This window comes from Mustela putorius, unplaced genomic scaffold (assembly GCF_011764305.1).
Source record: "Mustela putorius furo isolate JIRA1106 unplaced genomic scaffold, ASM1176430v1.1 tig00003869_pilon_pilon_pilon, whole genome shotgun sequence".
In the NCBI taxonomy this organism is placed as follows: Eukaryota; Metazoa; Chordata; class Mammalia; order Carnivora; family Mustelidae; genus Mustela; species Mustela putorius.
The window spans coordinates 16,271,647-16,291,712 of NW_025422021.1; the positions used below are offsets into that span (position 1 = coordinate 16,271,647).

Below are 20,066 nucleotides of genomic sequence, written 5' to 3' on the forward strand. Positions count from 1 at the left end.
AGTTCTCAGCCTGCTTTCTATGATTAAAAGTCTCAGGTCTTGTCTCCATCTCTGATTTCTTCTTGTTTTATTTTTTTCCTCTTTTCCCCTATGATCCTGTTTTGTTTCTTAAATTCCACATATGAGTGAGATTATATGATAATTGTCTTTCAAACAGTGCTGATACTTCAATGACATAAAAGGGCTCACTGTTTTCCAATGACTTAGACAATTACTTCTAACCAATAACAGATTTATAGAATCTAGGTATGGAAATTCATTGTGACAAAAAGACATCTTAAAGTGGGAGTAAGAAAATGGACTTTAGACAATTTGGTGTTGATATATCAGAATCTATAGCTTGGAATTTGGATGGGCACTGAAAACTCAGCCCTCCTGCATGCCTATAGTACTTAATATTTTAAACATCTGCATGCCCATGCATGTTTCCAGAGGCCTCACCTCTATCCTGGAATGTATGCATGTTAATAACACATGCATTATACACAATATATACATTCTAATTGCTTAGAAATGTATGTGATAATATAGAAATACAGTGCCATTTATAAGAGCCATTGCATACTAAACTCAGACATTTCTTCTTTTGATAATTAGGGTTGAAAAAAATGTTTGATTTTATCAATTGGAAGAGAGGTAGGGATCCTTCAAACAACTAATGACCAATTTTCTTTAGATTTTCACTTGATTGAGTCTCACAAAAATATTATTGATAAACCCAGTGGTCTATCAGCCCCTCCAGAGGCAGTATCTTTGCCATCTTTGTTTCTCAAATCCAGTGTTAGGTATTATAGATATTCAGTAAATGCTCCCTTTATTCAAAATTTAATTCATAAATATATAATCTACTTGGAGATTCTATGCAAAGAAAATAGACAGGGATTTTCTAAGTTTTGAAATATAAAAAATAAGTTAAAAGCTCCTTGAAATGGACAAGAAATCATATTTATTTTGGTACTTCAATTTCCTTTACATTTTTCTTGTTTTTTTATTTTGGTACTTTTAATCTCTAGAATGTTTACATAGAGTATGTAAACATACTCTAGAATGTTTAATCTCTAGAATGACATAGAATGTCATTTCTACGTAAACATTTTCCCAAAAGAGAAATGGAGGACGCCTGGGTGGCTTAGTGGGTTAAGCCTCTGCCTTCGGCTCAGGTCATGATCTCAGGGTGCTGGGATTGAGCCCCACATCGGGCTCTCTGCTCAGCAGGGAGCCTGCTTCCCCCCCCCCTCTGCCTGCTTCCTCTCTGCCTACTTGTGATTTCTCTTTCTGTCAAATAAATAAAATCTTTACAAAATTGTAAATGCTATAATGTGATAATAAAATTGTAATTCCAAACATAAGGTTATGAAAAGCACAATTTATATTTTATTCTATAAATAGTATTGTTCCTATTTTCTTCAAACTCTGATACAAATGTTAAACTTCATAGAAGAAAAGTGGATTTACTGATATTTTATAAATATTATAACCAAATATGACTTCTTCTAGTAGTATTTAAAAAACCATAAAAAATATAACATCCTCCACACTCAAGTACCCTCATACATGTGATCTATAAAAATTAAAGAAGAAATATGTATTAAACACTTAAAAATATAATCATACTACCATTTTATTTGAGTATGTTACTTATTTCACATAGTATACATTTTATGAACATTGTTTACATAGAAAAATGGCTATAATTACCATGGTTACTAAAATACAATAAAATAATACAACCTTTAGTTGTTGCATTTGCTTTTCATTTTTTTCTAAGTAAGTCCTACACCCAGTGTGGGGTTTGAACTCATGGCCCACAGATGAAGAGTTGCATGCTCCAGAGATTGAGCCAGGCAGGGGTCCCTGTTTTGCTTTTAAATAAATGTAATTAACATTTGGTTTGGAAGTAATTTCAATGGACAAAACTAATCTGTAAGTTTTACCATAATTATATACATTAGACATTAGACAAACACACATTTAAAAATTTAATAATTTTTCACAAATTCCTTCAAATGTATTTCTGTCTTTGGTGTGAAGAGCATCCCTTCCCCACCTTACCCCATAATCTCTCTCTTTCAATTAAATAAACAAAATCTTAAAAAAAAAAAAAATATATATATATATAATTTATTTTCACCTATGAAACAATTACTGGGCAATTTGAAAGTGAAAGGCATTAAAATAAGATGAGAAATAAGAGAGGAAGGAAAAACAGTTATGTCAATGATAAAGATAGGGACAGTAGTGACTAAGTAGAAAACCTGTCTAAGAATCCTGGCTTCCAGAGGACAAAAAGGATTTGGGTACTTTAGGATAAAGGATAAAGCTCTTTCATGGAGTATTTATATTGAAGACAATGACTTCTAACAACACTTTCTATGTTTTAAATCATGTGGGAGTATTCTGTAAATTATAAGAATACCATAAGAAGACAAAATGATAATAAACTATTATGTATATATTCCAGACTTGGGAATAAAGCCATAAGCCTGACTTTTAGATTCCTGTTGTCATCAATAAACTCTAATAAAGATCTTAATAATAATAATAAAGACATACTTGATTGAGATTAAGGGGCTTCTATGAAATACAAAGTCTGAAGAGATTCATTAAAATTGAATACTACCTTGTAACATCTCTGATCTTGCTATATAAAACCTCTCACACACATACACATACACACTCTAGGAAGACATAAGCACTTTCTTTAGGCTATACTATGCTAAAGTGAAATACATATGAAGATAGATCACCTCTTAAGTATGAATTTTTTTTTTTAAGATTTTAAAAATTTATTTGAGAGTCAGTGAGGGAGAGCATGTGAGGGGAGAGGGTCAGAGGGAGAAGCAGACTCCCCATGGAGCAGGGAACCCTATGTGGGACTCAAGGCAGGACTTGATACCGGGTCTCTGGGATCATGACCTGAGTCAAAAAGGCAGTCGCTCAACCAACTGAGCCACCAAGGCACCCTGATTTTTTCTGTTTTAAATAAATCTATTCTGTGACATTTATACTCGAATAAAAACATAAATATTAAAAAGTTTTTCATTGTCCCAAATAATTTACAAAATATGTAGACAAACTCCAATTCTATTTCTCCAATAACTTTTGCATTGCACACTTCATACAGTGTCTGCTTTTTATATAAGCACATACATATTTATTAAGTATGTAAACATTTTTCTCTTTTAATATTCTCCAAGCAGAAATCGAGATCGTAAACTATCATTTGAAGAGATATATAGCTAAATGGATCTTCTTTCTACCTGGTGATTTTGAAACTAACTCCATCAGGTAGATGTAGAATAAGTCTCTCCCAAAAGGAACAAATTCAGTATCTTCTCCATTTTAAATGGTCTACCAGTTTTTTTTTTTAAGGTTGTTTTTTATTTATTTGACAGAGAGGGAGGGAATCAAAAAGGGGGAGTGGAAGAGGGAGAAGCAGGCTTCATGCTGAGCAGTCATGAACTGAGCTGAAGACAGATGCTTAAGGACTGAGCCACCCAGGGACCCCTACCTGTTCTTTTAAATTGAAAAGGCCAGTCCTGAGGTAAATTCCCACTTGCCTCTTAAAATCCCACCCGAGGAATGGAGTCTTAAAGTGTTTCTTCTCTCCTTCATCCATTCCGCAGACATTTGCAAATAGCATTCAGTGTTCTGGGCAATTCTTTCAGGACACAAAGGATGAGACATGGATCCTTAAGTTCACTCCACCACACACCCTGTTACTATGTAACTGAAAACTGAAAATACCATGGGGCCCTGGACCCACTCAACAGAATTTGCTGGGGCTAAGAAAGGAAAGGGCTAATACTACCTATGTAGTCAGGAAGGTCTTTCAGAAGAGAAAATACCCAAGTACATGCATTAAAAATGGTTGGATGGACTGAAGGAAGGGAGATTTCCAAAGAGAAATTGACCAAAATCTTGTAAATTGGGTAATTTTGCAATAGTTCAGCATAACCAGAGGGAAGGATTGAGAGCAGGTAGTTTATAGCAACTGTGATTACTATTTTGCTAATGAAGTATCATATAGGTTAGTACCATATGAGAAGATCTAGGCTATTAGTGATTTGGAAAGTTGTCAGTCATATTATACCTAAGGAAGGCTAAGTAATAGTTGGCCTACAGGATACTTCAGTCCTGTGCCCTCCCATTTTAATACTCACTTTACGACTGCAGCAGCTAGAAAAGAGAACATAGAGTCAAGCACTGGCCCTTCAGTGATTCCACCAGGAAATGAAACGTTTCATGTCTGTTCACGTTTACTTACTAAAACAACGCTATATCTATTTTCAATGAGGTTGAGAGTATAATCCTCCCCTATACCTAAAACTAGGACAGGAAAAATTGGTGATCATTGAAAATGCTTTCAGCAGTTATGAAATGTTATGAAAATGTTTGATGTTTCAGTTTAGACTAATGTAGTCAATATTTATTAGCATGTCATAAATTAAGATTGAAACTAATTAAAATGTAATCTTGATTTTGTGATTGAAAGTCAATAGACTTTAGTTTCACCGTTACTCAATACTTGTATTACTGTCTGTGCAAGCAACTGTAAGTCATTTAGAGGCAAGATTAACTCATAAAATTGTTTAATCTTAGTTATTTAGAGACTAAAAGCCAGATACATTTAATTGATTTGATTAATATTTAAATCAGGTAAGATATTAAAACACAACTTTTCTGATATGGTTTCAATATCGAAATAAGGCACTTTTCCCCCTTTTCATATGTAAAGATACATTGAAAAGAATGTATCATGCACAGAAAGGAGTACATAGTGATGACTGCCCATAACAGACAGATGGCATATTGCTAGGTATTCAATATGTTAGTTTCATCTAACATTTAGTATGCTAGTTGATTGCTACAGTGCTTAAATATTAAGGAGCATTAAGTCAAGACTTGGTTTTATATATCAGTTTTACTACCTGTCAAACGTGATCTTCACTAGGGTGAAGTGGTTAACACAGATTGGTTACCTGATGCTAACATGACAGCAGAGGCCTCCTTTACCATGCTTTCACCTAGTCTCTGCAAACGTTTATTGAAATATTTTTATTCTTAAACTGTAGTTTAGGGTTAATTTATTAATTTCACGTTATTTTTCTGAAAGTGTTTTTATTTAAGAACATTATAAGATAAAATGATAGCAGACTATTATGTATGTATTCCAGGCTTCGGAATAAAGCCATAAGCCTGACTTTTTAAGCTCTCTGTTGTCATCAATAAACTCTAATAAAGACCATATAATAATAATAATAATAATAATAATAACAATAATAATAAAGACATGCTGGTCTGAGACAAGCTTTTGGGCCTGTCAAAAATGGCTTGCACCTTTCAGCTGGCATTTATGATATACGAGATATGCAAATATACCTGTTTGTCAGGTGTAAAGAACCATCTACAGGGCATGTGCTTGGGAACCAAAATGGACGAACAAGCACCCAGCAGTGTGATTCTTTTGTTCCTGTAAAATTTCCAAGAGGTGAATAAAATCTACCATTTGTTCTTAGTTAATAGGTTATCACCAGACATGATCTTCCAGTCCTCATGTCACAGCTGTTATATGCTTAAAAAGAACGAAAGAAATAGGCCTCTGAAGACAAGGCAAGCTTAAACCTGACACCGATTAGAAAAATCAGTGTCACAGGTGCGCTTTTAATCGAATAGCAGCCACCTTAGAGGTCAAGTTGGGGGGCGGGGGGGGGGGGAGGAAAAACAAAACAAACCGCCCTGTATGTGGAAGTCGAACCACGTGGAGAGCAAGCTGCAGGCCCCGCTCGCCGAGTTTTCCCTCCGCACTTCCGCCGCAGCCCGGGTGCTCCCCGCTGGTTCTCGCAGGGCAGGTACCCTTCCCTTCCTCCCCACCTGTTGGGCTCCCGCGCGCCCGGCTTCCCGAAGCGACGCCCTAGCGATGGGAATGGGAACTCTCTGAGTGGGAGTTTCCTTTCCGTTCGGCTCCCCCAGCCGGACCCCAAAGACCCGAAATCGGGTGGGAGGGAAATTCCTACTCGGTCCTCGCCCACCCCCGCCCGTTTCTGTCTCTGGCTCACTGCCTCGCTCGCTCCGATGCCGCCGAGGCTCGTCGGCACTTCTGGGTGGCCGGCCGGAGGAGGTGGCGGCGAGCTCCGGGGCTCTGGGCTGGGAAATGGGGCAGGGTGAGTAAGCCGCCTTGGGAAAGGCCCTGCGGCGCCCCGAGAGGGCCAGCCACCCCGCCCGCAGGGCAGGGGGAGGCGCTGCGTGCGCCGGGCCGGCGCGGGGCTGAGCCTGGGAGCGGCTGCCGCGCTCTCCTCCTTCAAGTCCCGGCTTGAGAGACCAACTAGGAGCGCGCGGTCCGGGGGAGGGAAGAGTGGGAGAGGAAGCCGCGGGAAAGAACAGGGGAGCCACTGTCTCCTGAAAAGAAAGTGGGAGCCCTGGGTGGGAAAAGAGGAACTAGCCCTCCTAACTTTTCTTCGCGAAAAGTTTTCCCAGGGCGTTCTGTTTGTGCAAACTCGGCCGGGGGAGCCCGGAGACGCGCTGCCGGCGTGGCGGCGGTGCCTCGGATCCCAGCTTCTCGCCCCGCTCCTCCTCCTTCCAGCCTGGGGAGCTCCTCTCCCGCCCCGAGAGGCGCCAAATGGCTACCCAGTAAGCCCCACGGGGCGGAGGCTGCAGCGCCGCCTTCCGCCCCCGAAGCTGCCGGCGGCCGCTAGGACCTGAGGCGGCGGCGCCCGCGGGCAGGGAGCCTCGGCCCGCAGGTGGAAGCGCACCCGGAGGTGGACGGGCCCGGGGCTGGGGGGCTCGGGCGGGCTCCTGACGCGCGTCCCGCCCCGCTCAGGCCTTGGGTAGGCGCGCGGCCCGCCCTGACCAGCCGGCCTCTCCCACTCTAGTAGTGACACGCCGCCTGGGAGCTGGAGCCCGCGCCGCGCCCCGCAGGGCGATGGACAGCGGAACCCCGCGCGCGCCGAACGCCCTGGCGGCGCCCACGCCTCCCGCCGCCCCCACAGGGTAAGTCCGGAGCGCCGCGCCGAAGTTTTCCGGGAGGGCGAGGGCAGCAAGGCCGCAGCGCGTTTACCTGGCTGGCAGCTCGCTGCCTGACTCACTGGCTGCGGGAGAGGCGGCGGAGGAGCCTGCTTGCTCCCGGCCTCCTTGGAGGCCGCCCGGGCGCGGGGGCGGAGGGCTATGGTAGTTTTGATTGCTTTTCTACCGGGGCTGCTCGGAGTTGCTGAAGGGCAGCTGAATGCCAGGAATTGGGTGAGGAGTCCTGGAGCAGAAACTGTAACAAAGAGCCCCTTGTTTGGTGCCCTGGAAGCGCGGCGGACGATACCTGTAAGTGAGCTCTGGGGAAGGGGGAAGAAAGTTTCTTTGGCCGAGGGCTGAGGCCCGGGCAGGTGAGCAGTGTCAAAGTGACTGTAAGGAAGGGGCTTTTCTGCGAGCGGTGGAGGGCCCCGGGAGGGTGTACCAGCTGTCAGCCCGCATGACAGTTCCGGGCCCCGGCAGGGTGAGCGCCTCGGACGGGGTGTGTGTGTGCCTGTGGCCAATTGCTGGTGCCAAAGCGTAGCGCAAAGTCAGACTGCAAACAACGATACTTTTCTTTGTGTCCTCACGTGTTTGAAGAGAGATTGGAGGGGAAGGGGCTGTCACATGGTGAGTTAATATTAAATGAAGCATGTCCTCCTGCCAGATATGCTAATAATCACCTTGCTAAGCGTTTGGGTAAACAGTAATGAGAACAGGTAGTTCTGCAAGAGATGGGGAAAACCTGAAAATAACTTTCGTCTTGGTAAACAGTGAAGGCTGAACATGGGCATTCTTTGAGCTTCTGAAGTGGGAACCCCTTTGATGTAATATAACTTTTCCTACATATATTCTCCCAACTCAGTTTCTTTTGTGATAGTTAATCTGAAGTCTCTAATGCTCTAAAGAGCATTTTCTGGAATGATTTCCAGAAAAGAAACGTTAAGGAAAAATGGACTTTGTAACTAATGAATGAGTGTTGTGCAGTTTCCCTGATTTAAGAGTAGAGAAGTCATTTTTCCCTGGAACATGACAGGCGTTTCCTTAGAAGCAAGTCACAGCATGTTTATTCATCAGAGACCATGCGAACATTGGCAGTTGTCTAGAGGAAACATGGAAAAGTCTCAAAGCAACATGACTAATATAAAAGATATTTTGTATAACGCTTACGTAGAGGAAACATGTAGAGTATGAATTAATTCTTTCATTTGTTAGAATTGTCTTCTCCCCTCTGCAAATAGCCCAGTTACTGCTGACTTCCGTTCCTATTATTTTTCCAGTGTTTTCATTGTTCAGTAATATACATACTTCCATTTATTCTCACATCAGGATGTGTAAAGAAATACATTGGTTGAAAGATCTTAATCATAAAAGCATGAGCCTCTAAATGAAACTGCAGAGATACGTGAATTGAAGATGAAACAATTTTCTGGAATACGGAAATGTATTTGAGGGGCACAAAGTAAGATAGTATTAAACCGGTGGATTTGGGGTGTCTGGGTGGCTCAGTGGGTTAAGCTTCTGCCTTCAGCCCAGGTCCTGATCTCAGGGTCCTGGGATCCAGCCCTGCATTGGGCTCTCTGCTCAGCAGGGAGCCTGCTTCCCTGCCTAGTTGTGATCTCTCTCTTTCAAATAAATAAAATCTTTAAGAAAACAACAACAACAACGGTGGATTTGAAAATGGATTAAGTTAAGGAACAATTAAAAAAGACAGCATATGCTTGTACAGGAAATACACTTACTGGTGTTCAGAAATCAATACTTCTTTAGTAAAATAGGTGAGATGAGATGGCTTTGGAATTTAGTGGAAAGAGCTATCTAATGATAAACACGACGACAGTTAAGATATTTCAGATTTCACTTTTGAGAATTTAAAGGTTAAACTGATACATTCTTGAAAATAATGTACAAAACTGCTTTATCTAATTCTTCCAACTATGAAGAAAATACTTTTAAGGAATTTGACCCTCTCCAAATTTGAGGAGGGACATCTGCAAAAATGCTTCAACATCTTATCTAGACTGTATCATTTTATCTTGCATTCTATTTAGAGAAGTGATCAATATCTGCAAAGTATAAACATTAAAAAAAATTGTGTCATCTTTCACTTTTCTATCTTGTTCCTTCACATATCCCAAGTTCCTATTATGTTTGTTGAATATTCAGTGCAGTATTGCTTTTGTTCCTTTTATCAAAAACCCTCAAAACATTAAAAATGATTTAATTGTGGGGTAAAAAAAGGATCCTAGATAGGGGCTTATGGGAGGTGGCAGGGAGCAATCTCAATGTTACAATAAATTATTGGGTTTGGGAAGTAAATTCCTTACTACAAAACTAATTAAACCATGACTCATGACTCTAATAACCCATGAGGCCTAGTTTAGTTCTCCTTGGATATCCCTGCTCTAAAGAATCCCTCCAAGTTTTACATTGTTTTAACAGGTCATTTTAAAGAAATCTAGTGCAATTCTATGTTATGCAAATGAGAATCTGAAGCCCGGAGACACTGAATGACACTGAATGCTGAAGTCCCAGAACAATTGAGTGGCAAAATCTGAAGGAAAACCCAGGACTTTGGTTGCCTGGTTCGTTGCCTTTTTAAAAATTTTTAAAAAATCTATTCCTGACCACTGTAAGATACATTTAAATTTCACAGAGTCAGTTTGGGTACATTATCTTTAGAACTGCTACTGCTTGTGTTTGTAACTTCCCCTACGGATACCCCCCTTCCTTTTTTAATTCATTGAAATTTAAATGTCAAAAGTGTAGTTAGCCTTACTTTGAGTGATGCTAATGTTTTGATTTCGGAACAGATTTTTAGGCATAGACCAGGGTAAAAAACCTGCTTTATAATTTTGCAGCTTTGGAGCTATGGAGTTCATTGAAGATGTAGAAAAAATTAATTGATTTAGTGGCTACTTTTTAAGGCTGTTATTTGGGTGCATTACAGGCTCTAAAATTTTACTGATTGTATAAACTGAATTCTTGTAAGCTAACATTTGTTGACTATTTAGAAGTTGAGTATCTTAGCTGAGGTTTCAACATGAGAATTACCTAGGGATCTTTAACACCATGCTGTCACACCTGATACCTGTTCTGGTTTTATTTGGCCTATGCTGGGACAAGCTGTGGAGAGGTTTTAAATGCTGCTCCAGTGAATGTAATGTGCTATCAGTTCTGAGAGCCAATGATTAAGTAGGTGTTAACATCTGAGATGGAGGTGATGGAATGAGGATTGCTATTAATCATTTTCAGGCAACTCACGATCCTCATTTTCAGCTTTAGTTTGCTTCTGTAAAGATTCCATTTAGTTGCTTTATAGTAATATTTTTTAAAAAATTTGCTACTCCTTTCAGAGGAAGTATATTAACTCCACTTTGCAGTTGTGGAAACCCAGGCTCTAAGAGCTAAACTAACAAACTCAAAGGCACTCAACTTTAAGTGGTGAAAGAGTAACAGAAACAAGATCTGATCCCCATACCTGTGCTCTTCCTCAGGAGGCAAGTTGGCACCCGGAGTTTGCCCCTATTAATTACTCTGAATGGCCAGAGTATTTTTTATCTAGAGTGGCTTTGTAAGTGTCTTGACTTGACTCTTCTAAAATCATTTTTATATTTTTAAAAACTCCTACAAATTCTAATGCATATGAAAAACCCCAATACCTAGGATTTAAAAAGAACTTAAATGTTTGGTTTATGTCTTCAAAATATTGAACATTTTCACGTGTTTGGGATGATTTAATTTATAGTTAACTGATAGCCTTCTTTTGTCATATGGCAAGCTGCTTATTTTTGCTATTAGATGGCTATTAAATTTATAGTGCGCTTTTAAAAGTAGGAATATTCAATTACCAAATAAGACAAATGAAGTTAAGGTAATGTTAGACTTTTAGTCCAAAGTCTAATTTCCTCTCAGTGTGTTAGAGGATATTCAATAACGTTATGATCTTATTACAATATTGAAATGCCAGGTGTATTTATAAATGTCACGCTTATGTTATTAAGACAGCTGCTTTCATTTAATTAATTAGTGAAAACTTGCAAGCCCTTACTTTATGTAAAACACGTTTTTTAATCACTAGGAGATTGGTTCCTGATGTTAAGAGCTTTACCAAAGAAATTATGTAGGAAAAGAACATGATGTTAGCATAGAAATTGTACTTTCATGTTAGCTTTAAAACATTGTTTATGCTTCAAGCTTAATATACAGTAGTTTGTCTCTGATCAGCAAATTAAGGCCCAGCAAAGTAAGTCCAGAAGGCTGAAATGGGCCCTTCACCTATTTTTTTTTTGTTTTTTTTTGAGATTTTTAAGGCTCCCTACTAAGCAGGGAGCCTGATGTGGGGCTCGATCCCAGAACTCTGGGATCATGACCTGAGCTGAAGGCAGTCACTTAACCAACTGAGCCACCCACGCACCCCACCTATTTGATTTTAACCCTAATTTTGTTGTCGTTGATGGTAAAATGCATATAACAAGATTTATTTTAAACATTATAAAATGTACAGTTCATTGGTTCATTCATATTGTTGTGCATCCAGCACCACCATCCGTTTCCAGAACTCTCTTCATCTTACAGAACTGAAACTTCATACCCATTGAACATCACTCCTCTCTGTCATGTCCTCTGGTGGCCACCATTCTCTGTGATTTTGACCGCTCTAAGTAGCTTGTATAAGTGGAAGCAAAAAGTATATATATTTTTGTGACTGGCCTATTTCACTTAGTATAATGATTTCAGAGTTCATCCATATTGTATCATATATCAAAATTTCCTTTTTTAGGGCTGAATAATAGCCTACATGTTGCTTAGCCATTTCTCTGTGGATGGACACTGGGTTGCTTCCTTATTTTAGCTATTGTGAATATTGCTGCTAGGAACATAGTATACAAATATCTATTTTAAAAAATTTTATTTATTTATTTTTTTCATAATTTTATTTTTTATAAACATATAATATATTATTAGCCCCAGGGGTGCAGGTCTGTATCGCCAGGTTTACATACTTCACAGCACTCACCATAGTACAAATATCTTTTTAAGAGCCTGTTTTCAATTCTTTTGAAGTAGAATTGCTGGATCAAATGGTAATTCTATTTTTAATTTTTTGAGGGCGATCGTAGTCTTTCCCATATTGGTGATGCTATTCCCAACAACTGTGGGCAAGAGTCCTTGTTGGTTTCTGTTTCTTTTCTTTTCCTTTCTTTCTTTCTTTTTAATAGTAGCCATTCTAATGAGTGTGAGGTGGCATCTCATCGTAGTTTTGATTTGCATTTTCCTAATGACTACTGATGCTGAGTGTCATTTCATGTCCTTATTGTTTATTTGCATATCTTCTTTTGAGAAATGTCTATGTAAGTTCTTTGCCTATTTTTAGTTGGGTTTGCTTTTTTGGTTGTTGAATGTTGTTGAATGTTAGGTTGTTGAATGTTTTGTACATATTCTGGATATTAATCTCTTATCCTCTGTTTCTGTAGAGTTTTATTGGCACACAGCAATACCCACTCATTTACATATTATGTGACTGCTTTCCAGTCGTAGCAGAATGGTCCAGACAGAGATCATATGGCCTGCAAAGCTAAAAATATTTACCTTGTAGTCTTAGTAAAGTTTGCAGACCCTCTTGGCCTAACTTATGAAATTGATAAATGAAATAGTGATTATTCAAATTTATATACTGGCAGGAGGACTTTTTTTTTTTTTAAGATTTTATTTATTTGACAGAGAGAGAGAGAGAGATAGACAGCACAAGCAGGGGGAGAGGGTGAGGGAACAGCATGCTCCCTGCTGAGGAGAGAGCCCAATGTAGGACTCGACACAGGGTCACAACTCAGCCAGAGGCAGATACTTAACAACCGAGCCACTCACGTCCCCCTGGCAGGAGGACTTTAAGTATTAAACTTAAATTGGAAGAAAATGATTAATGTTCTGTTTGCATGTAACAAAATATATCTTACAGTAAGAAATTTTGCAGAATGGTGATTAGTGATTGATTTTTTTTAAAGTGAAGACAGGCATGGTTCTTTGGCAAGCACTATAGAATTTTAACATATGATATTGGAATATGATATTGGAATATATTTTAAAGAGAAGTCCTAAACTTCTCTTTCATGTGCTGAAGACACTTTCATGAAAAATGACTGATACATAGTTAGATGTTTAGGAGCAAAGTTGAAGGAGTTGCTTTCTAGGTCTTTGAGTCCATACCTACATTATGAGTTAAGTCAAACTGCCTTTATAACTTCCAGCAAGTGTTTTTGTTGTTGTTAAAGATATTTCATATCTGTAAGTTTTCAGTGTTCTAACATTAGTATGATAGTTGTTGTAAGGCTCTTTTTTTTTTTTTTTTAAGACTGCTTTCCTAAATTTTTCCCCCATCTGTTACAGTAAAAATAAACTAAAAGTATGGGAGAAAGAAGTTTCCCAGGACTATTTATAAAGGGCCAAATGTCTTCAGTTTTGCATATAAACTTCATATCTGAGGAATGAATCCCTTGGAAAAGCTTCTCAAAGACTGACTAGTCTTTAGAGAAATGTTAGAGTGAGCTTGGGGTAATGTATTATTATTTTCATATAGCTTAGGTTCACAGTGTTCATAAATGTAAATAAGTTAAAACTATTTAAATGGGTTTAGACTTAAGAAAAAAGCTGAAGAGTGAAAATGTGGAGTAATTTGACAGAGTAAGTACTTTAATTGGGATGGTCATGTCAGTATTAAGACAGCAAAGAATGCCATGGCAGGAGAAAAAGTCTATTCAGCTCAGCTCCTAGACAGCTAAAAACTTGGTACTATCTGTAAGTTTTAATACATTTTACATCATGATAAATCCTTACTAAGGTCAGAATTTCCAGGTTTCATTGGCAATAAATTAAGGTATTTGGGTTTCAAATATATGTTGTGCCCTGTGTTGGGCAATATCCTGATTACATTTGGGTTTTTCATGCTATATAGCTGAGGGAAATTGCTCAGAAACAAGCCTTCAGAAATTTGGTGGGAAGAGAACACATGTACTACCGAATCAGGTCGGTTTCTTAACTGCCTACTCTTCAGAGAAAAAACAGAGCCCCCTTAAGGCTTTCAGGGTTGTGGTTATGAGGTGGAGAGAATGGAGGTGCTAGAGAAATGGGGGGGGGAGAACTGCCTCAGAATCCCTCATTTTAATTCTCCCTAGTTACTCTCGTTCTCGCCCTATTAGAAACACTTTGCCCACTGAAATGAGAGCTTCAGAGATAATGCACACAATTAGAAAGTACCGTAGTCTTCCTCCCCAACCCCTTTATGGGGGGGGGGGCATGTGCCATATGTGCCAGCCTGCAGTGGATGCCTGAAACTGGGCATAGTACTGAACCTTCTATACATACCATTTTCCCCCATGCATACACACCTGTGATAAAGTTTCATTTATAAGGTAGGCACAGTAAGAGATTAACCACATAACTGATCATAAAACAGAATAGCCATAACAATTTAAAGTTACATGTAGAGGTCACTTTGGGGCAACAGGTTGGAGCAATGGAATGTACAGAGGGTCCACAGAGACCGCTTGGATAAATACAGGCCCATCAGGTGACACCCCCTGCCCCCTAAATGTCCATAGGCCCTAACTAACCAGTGGGCTACTTATAAACTGGCATAGTTACCCCAAAGGGAAAATTCCATACATCCCCAGACTTCCTCACTTTCCCTCTTTAAAAGTAGGCCCCGCCCATTGCCTCCTTGCAGTCTCTCCTCTGCGGTCCTGGGGCCAACCCTATTCCATAAAACTTGCTCCCTCCTTTGTTCTGCTAAAGGTGAATTCTTCCACCACCCTCCTGCCACTGGCTTCGCTTGGTCCTCCCCTGACATTTGGGGATCCCCATCCGATGGAGAAAGACTCCAAATTATATGTAATAAAAGTTATGTGGATGTGGTTGGTCTCTCTCACCCCCGGGTGTGTTCACGCATGCACTCACTATTCCCCGCCCCACCCTCCCCCAGTACAGGACTGTACTCACCCTTCCTGTGATTATGAGACTGATGCGCTACCTACTGCGCTAACGAGGCACCTATCCCTTCCGGTGATGACGTGAGATGACAGAGTGCCCTCCTGAGGAGGTGAAGCGAGGTGCTTGATGTAGGCCGTGTGATGCTGGCTGTGTGGCTACACCTGGCCCTATGACGATCCCTCGGAAGGGGAATCGTCTGCTGACTGCGGGCAACCCAAAATGCCCAAAGCGAAACCGTGGGAAACGGGGACTACAGCTGTCTGGTTAATAGGAGAGAGGTTTATTTTTTATTTTTTTGTAATTGCCTCAGACTTGCAGAAAATTACTTTGAACGGAATTAAGAGTGAAATGCCATGGGGGGGTGGCTGACTTTTGAAAATAACCAAAGTGGTTCAGGGGCAATCCTTTGAAGTGGGGTTGAAAAAGCACCTGAATTATAACAGTTAGGGTCATGATGTGCCCATAATGATTCTGATTTTCTCTTTAGTGTGTAGGCTGACTTTAAACACGGTTGAACGCCAGTGACATCAGAATATATTTTTTAAATGGTAGTGTCATTGGGAAAAGTGCATTGTTTTTCAATGTGATTAATTTGGAGGATTAACATGAAAGCATGCATTCCACCGTACTTTTAAAAATTTCATTTTGTAGCCTAGGTTACAGTTTTAGCACCTATACCAAGATATACTTATAAGGAAGTAGAGTTAAGATGCTGAAACCTAAATGGGACCTTTATCACCAGGCCTTGAGGGTTTTCATCTCTCTTACATACGTGCACACATGCTATTATTTCTGGAGAAATGGAAGTGAGGAAGTATGAGATGACCCCAAGGGGAGTAGTGGTGACAGGAGCCAGAATTTTAACAGCTGCTACAGTTGTGTATCAGATCTGCTGGAAAAACAGGAAATTGAGTTGCTAAATTGGAACATGGCTACCACCCTACCATTCCCATGTTTAATGGACCTGCTGTAATTTCTAGGCCAAATTAAGTCAACAGTGGTCAAGATAATTATAAGAGCTGCTGAATTAATTATTTCCTTTGTGCTAAAGTGGAAGTGTCAGAGAGAGGAGCAACCCTTTGTTTCTTGTTCTTTTGTGCCTGCCAGTCAAGTATCATTGCTTTAATAGAATTAGGAAAGAGACATGGTGAATGTCTTAAAGGACCTCATGATCTTAGGCAGCCCCCATATTCTTGGATATCCACGACTGGATCTTTTGCTGACAGCAAAACTCCCGAGTTAAGTGCCTACTAGATTACGGGCATGGATTCTTCCAGTCTTTAACTTTTATTTAAGATATCCATTCCCAGAAAGCAGCTAAATGCTTTAATTTCAAATGAAAATCTTTTTGCTCTCCTTTAGAGAGCAAAGCTGGAGGTAGCAGAAAAAAGAATTTTAGCATATGAAAATAAACTAATTTTTAAATTTTCTGTTATGATCCCATGCTACCAGCCTTCTGCAGTTTTCTCTTTCTCTGAAAGAGGGCAGGTTTTACCATGATAGTTTTATTATCTGTGAACATTTCCCCCTGCAGGAAAGTTAGATAGGACTTCTTTTGAAAGACAAACATGAATGGTCTGAAAGGAGAAATAGACTGATTTTCCCGTCATATATTTTTAAAAGATTTTATTTATTTATTTGACAAAGAGAGACACTGGGAGAGAGGGTAAACAAGTGGGGGGGGCGTGGGGGGGCGTGGGGGGGGGAGAGGAAGAAGCAGTCTTCCTGTTGAGCAAAGAACCCAATGCGGGGCTCCATCCCAGGACCTGGGATTGTGACCTGAGTGGAAGGCATATGCTTAATGACTGAGCTACTCAGGCGCCCCTTCACCTCACATTTTAATTGGGACAAATTTTTATCTAGAACTTATTCCAACCTGTAATTTACTCCAGTTTACCATATATCATTTTTGAAATGCAACCTTGTCTGAAAGGAGCAATGTCTACCTTATGTCTAATTGTCTGTGATCCTGTGTGTATGTAGAAAGGAACATAGGAAATTCATTCTTAGATGATGCTAAGAAAATTTAGTTCTGAACTTTGTGTTGGTATGCTTGTGAAGCCTAGGAACATGTTTTCAATTAACTTGGTAGCTGTAAGTGGTATAGACTTGAATTTACTAATTGCGTTTTTAGGGTTTTTCTTTCTCTTTTCTCTTTCTTTCTTTCTTCTTTTGTTTTTATTTGTTTTTTTTAGATTTTGTTTTTTTATTTGACACAACAAAGCAGGGGGAGCCACAGCGGGAGAGGGAGAAGCAGGCTCCCTGCTGATCAGGGAGCCCAATGTCGGGCTCCATCCCAGGACCCTGGGACCTTGACCTAAGCCACAGGCAGCTGAGTTAGCCACTCAGGCATCCTTAGAGTTTTTCTAATCATATTCAGGATTTCATATATATGTTGGGGATGCACCACTTTCGATTTTCATGTTTTTGTGAATCATAGGGATTTAGGACACTAAGCAGATTATATAAGTTCAAATTAATGGCAGTTCTAAAAGTTATCTGAAGGTGTTCAAGGGATATTTGCTATAATTTTTGGTAAACCAAATCCATTTTTTTTTATTCTTCCAGATATTAAACACATCATGTTGGTGGTGATGAATATTTGAATATCATGGATTTGGATCAGAAAAATTTAAGAGACAAGGTGTCTGAACCCTACAGCTAATTAGAGTGGTTTGAACACAAAAACACTGTTGGTATCAGCATTGGGAAACTAAGAAATGATTGTTTGTGCTGAAGGTATACACAGCCTGGGAAGCAGGGGAGCAGTACCGTGATGGCTATTTAATTCCATCTTTTACCGCCTGTTGATCTTCACAGGGAATTTCATGTGATTTCCAGTCAAGAAGCAGTTTTTAAAAATTATGGCATTTGGCCATTTTGTTTTAATAGTTAAAAGCTATCCAGAATGCCTTGCTCTCTGAATCAAACTTAGTCAAAACCTCTACTTATTGTGCTGATGAGTCATTCTGGTGTGTGATATGTGTGACTGGTGAGGAACCTGTCTTTCTTGGGCTGAGTTGTGGATGCTCTTGCACACATTCTCTTAGGAGAATTTCCTCAAAATGAATGAAGCCCTATGTCAGACATACTTGAGGTGTGAGAAAAGAAGAGTTGTGCTTTGTAATTGAGAATGGTGTGACTTTCTCCCTTAAACTTAACACTGATAATTAAAACCAGTTTTCATTCGAAGAGTAAAAAAAAAAAGACAAAAACAAAAACAAACAAACAAACAAAAACAACCCCCCAAAACGCAGTTTTCATTGATATATGCATTTTAAGCTCTAAAGTGAGCTCGGCAGGGTGGCTCAGTAGGTTAAGCATCATTGAACCCACATCAGGCTCCCAGCACAGTGGGGAGTCTGCTTCTCCCTTTGCCCCTCATCCTGCTCTTGTGTGCTCTCTCTCTCTCAAATAAATAAATAAAATCTTAAAAAATCAGCTATGTCAAAGCAGAAAAAATTTCTCAAGTATTGGGTTTTAAAATAAGATGGGGAAATTTGAAAGAACTAATACCCTGTATATATGCAATCTCATTTTTCATTTTATATTTAAATATATTAAGTGTAACTCAGTTGTATATAGTACTCATTTACTTGAGCCCTTTGTGATCTGCTTATGTTTTTACCTTACTGCTTCATGGAAAAAAATTAAAATTTTTGGGTTGTAAAGGGGACTATTTCCTAGTTTTTACCCCCTTCTTTGCTTAGCCAAGTAGATACACTCAGTGCTAAATGGAAATGTAGAGATAATTAAGTTTTTATTTGGGGATATAGATGAAGAAGGGAACAAGAAAATGGATAATATGTTTGATGAGTGGAAAAATGAAGAATAGAACAGTCTCTGGTGGTGAAAGAAAAGGCAGTGGTTTTGTTAGTTTAAGCAGTTTGAGGCTTGAAGTCTTTAATCTCTTGGGCTCATTTGGTAACTCCGGTTCTGTTAGTTTGTGAAACAGTTCTGTGATCTTAGATTACCAAAGAGCATTTTCTGCCAAAGACCATGTATAACCTCTTCAAAAGTACCATATATGCTTTTGGGGGGAGAGATTCCATGCAAAATATCATTGATAATTATTCTGATGACAGTCATTCTTTACACTGGTGTTTGTAGGTCACAGCACTTACTTATTATTTTTTTAATAGGCAGTATATCCAAATGGCACAAAATTCAAGAGAAAAATGACCAAGCAGTGAGAGATCTCTGTCTAGTGACTTGGTTCCTGGCATCTAGGTTTTCTAAGGCAATCCGTGTCCCTAGTTCTTTTGAATCCTGGTAGGATACTGTTTACCAGTGCTGTCCAATGGAAATATAATGGGAACCACAAATACAGTTTAAAATTTTTTAAACACTACATTAAAAAATTCAGTTTAAATGGTATATTACACGAGACAAAGTTAACATGATTCTGGTTCTATAAAACACACATGTTGTCTTTAACAAAATATTTTGCACTGAGTCAGTTTTGAAATTTAGTTATATAAAATTGAAATTTAAATTCTTAATCACACTAGCCACATATCCAGTGCTGAAAAGCCTTATATAATTATTGGCTACCATACGGGAGAGGGCATCTCCTTACACTCAGGAGCAAATGAATGCATGTGTGCATATTGTTTCTTATACACCGTACTGCTCTGTACCTTGCTTTTTTTACTTAATCATATAACTTGGTAATTATTCCATTTAACTACATAAATAGCTCTATTTTTTCTCCCTGGTGTGTACTGTGTCTTTGTAGGGATGAAATATGACTTACATAACTAGTCCACTGTTGATGGATTTATTCCTCCTACCACTACTCTTTGCTAGTACTACGTGGTCATTTTAGCATTCTTTACACAGTTTACAGTTTACTCAGCTAATACACTTTCCTGGTATGTTTAATTAAGCTAACTAGATTGTGAAAACCTAGAAGGCAGAGCCATGTTCTTGGCTTCTTTTGTGTATACTGCTGGTTTTTAATTTAATTTCCTACATGTACCTAGACACCTAATGATGAATTATCGGATAGGTATTATTTAAATTTGTGTGAACCTGAGCAAGAGGTCAGTGTTGGGGATGAAGACCAGTGGATTACTTGT

The 20,066-nt window shown here is 39.4% G+C and overlaps 1 protein-coding gene across 6 annotated transcripts in view; it reads left to right on the forward strand.

The window, feature by feature from the left end:
* Positions 1-5,752: 5,752 nt before the first annotated feature.
* COBLL1 (cordon-bleu WH2 repeat protein like 1) overlaps positions 5,753-20,066 on the forward strand; it is a 169,539-nt gene continuing 155,225 nt past the window's right edge. For 2 of the 6 annotated variants that reach the window (XM_013052010.2, XM_045066834.1), the window contains exons 1-2: positions 5,919-6,164; positions 6,873-6,990. In XM_013052010.2, the coding sequence (XP_012907464.1) occupies positions 6,155-6,164; positions 6,873-6,990 (128 nt within the window). In that variant the 5' untranslated portion in view covers positions 5,919-6,154. The other 4 variants (XM_045066835.1, XM_045066836.1, XM_013052006.2 and 1 more) reach the window with 3 other exon arrangements.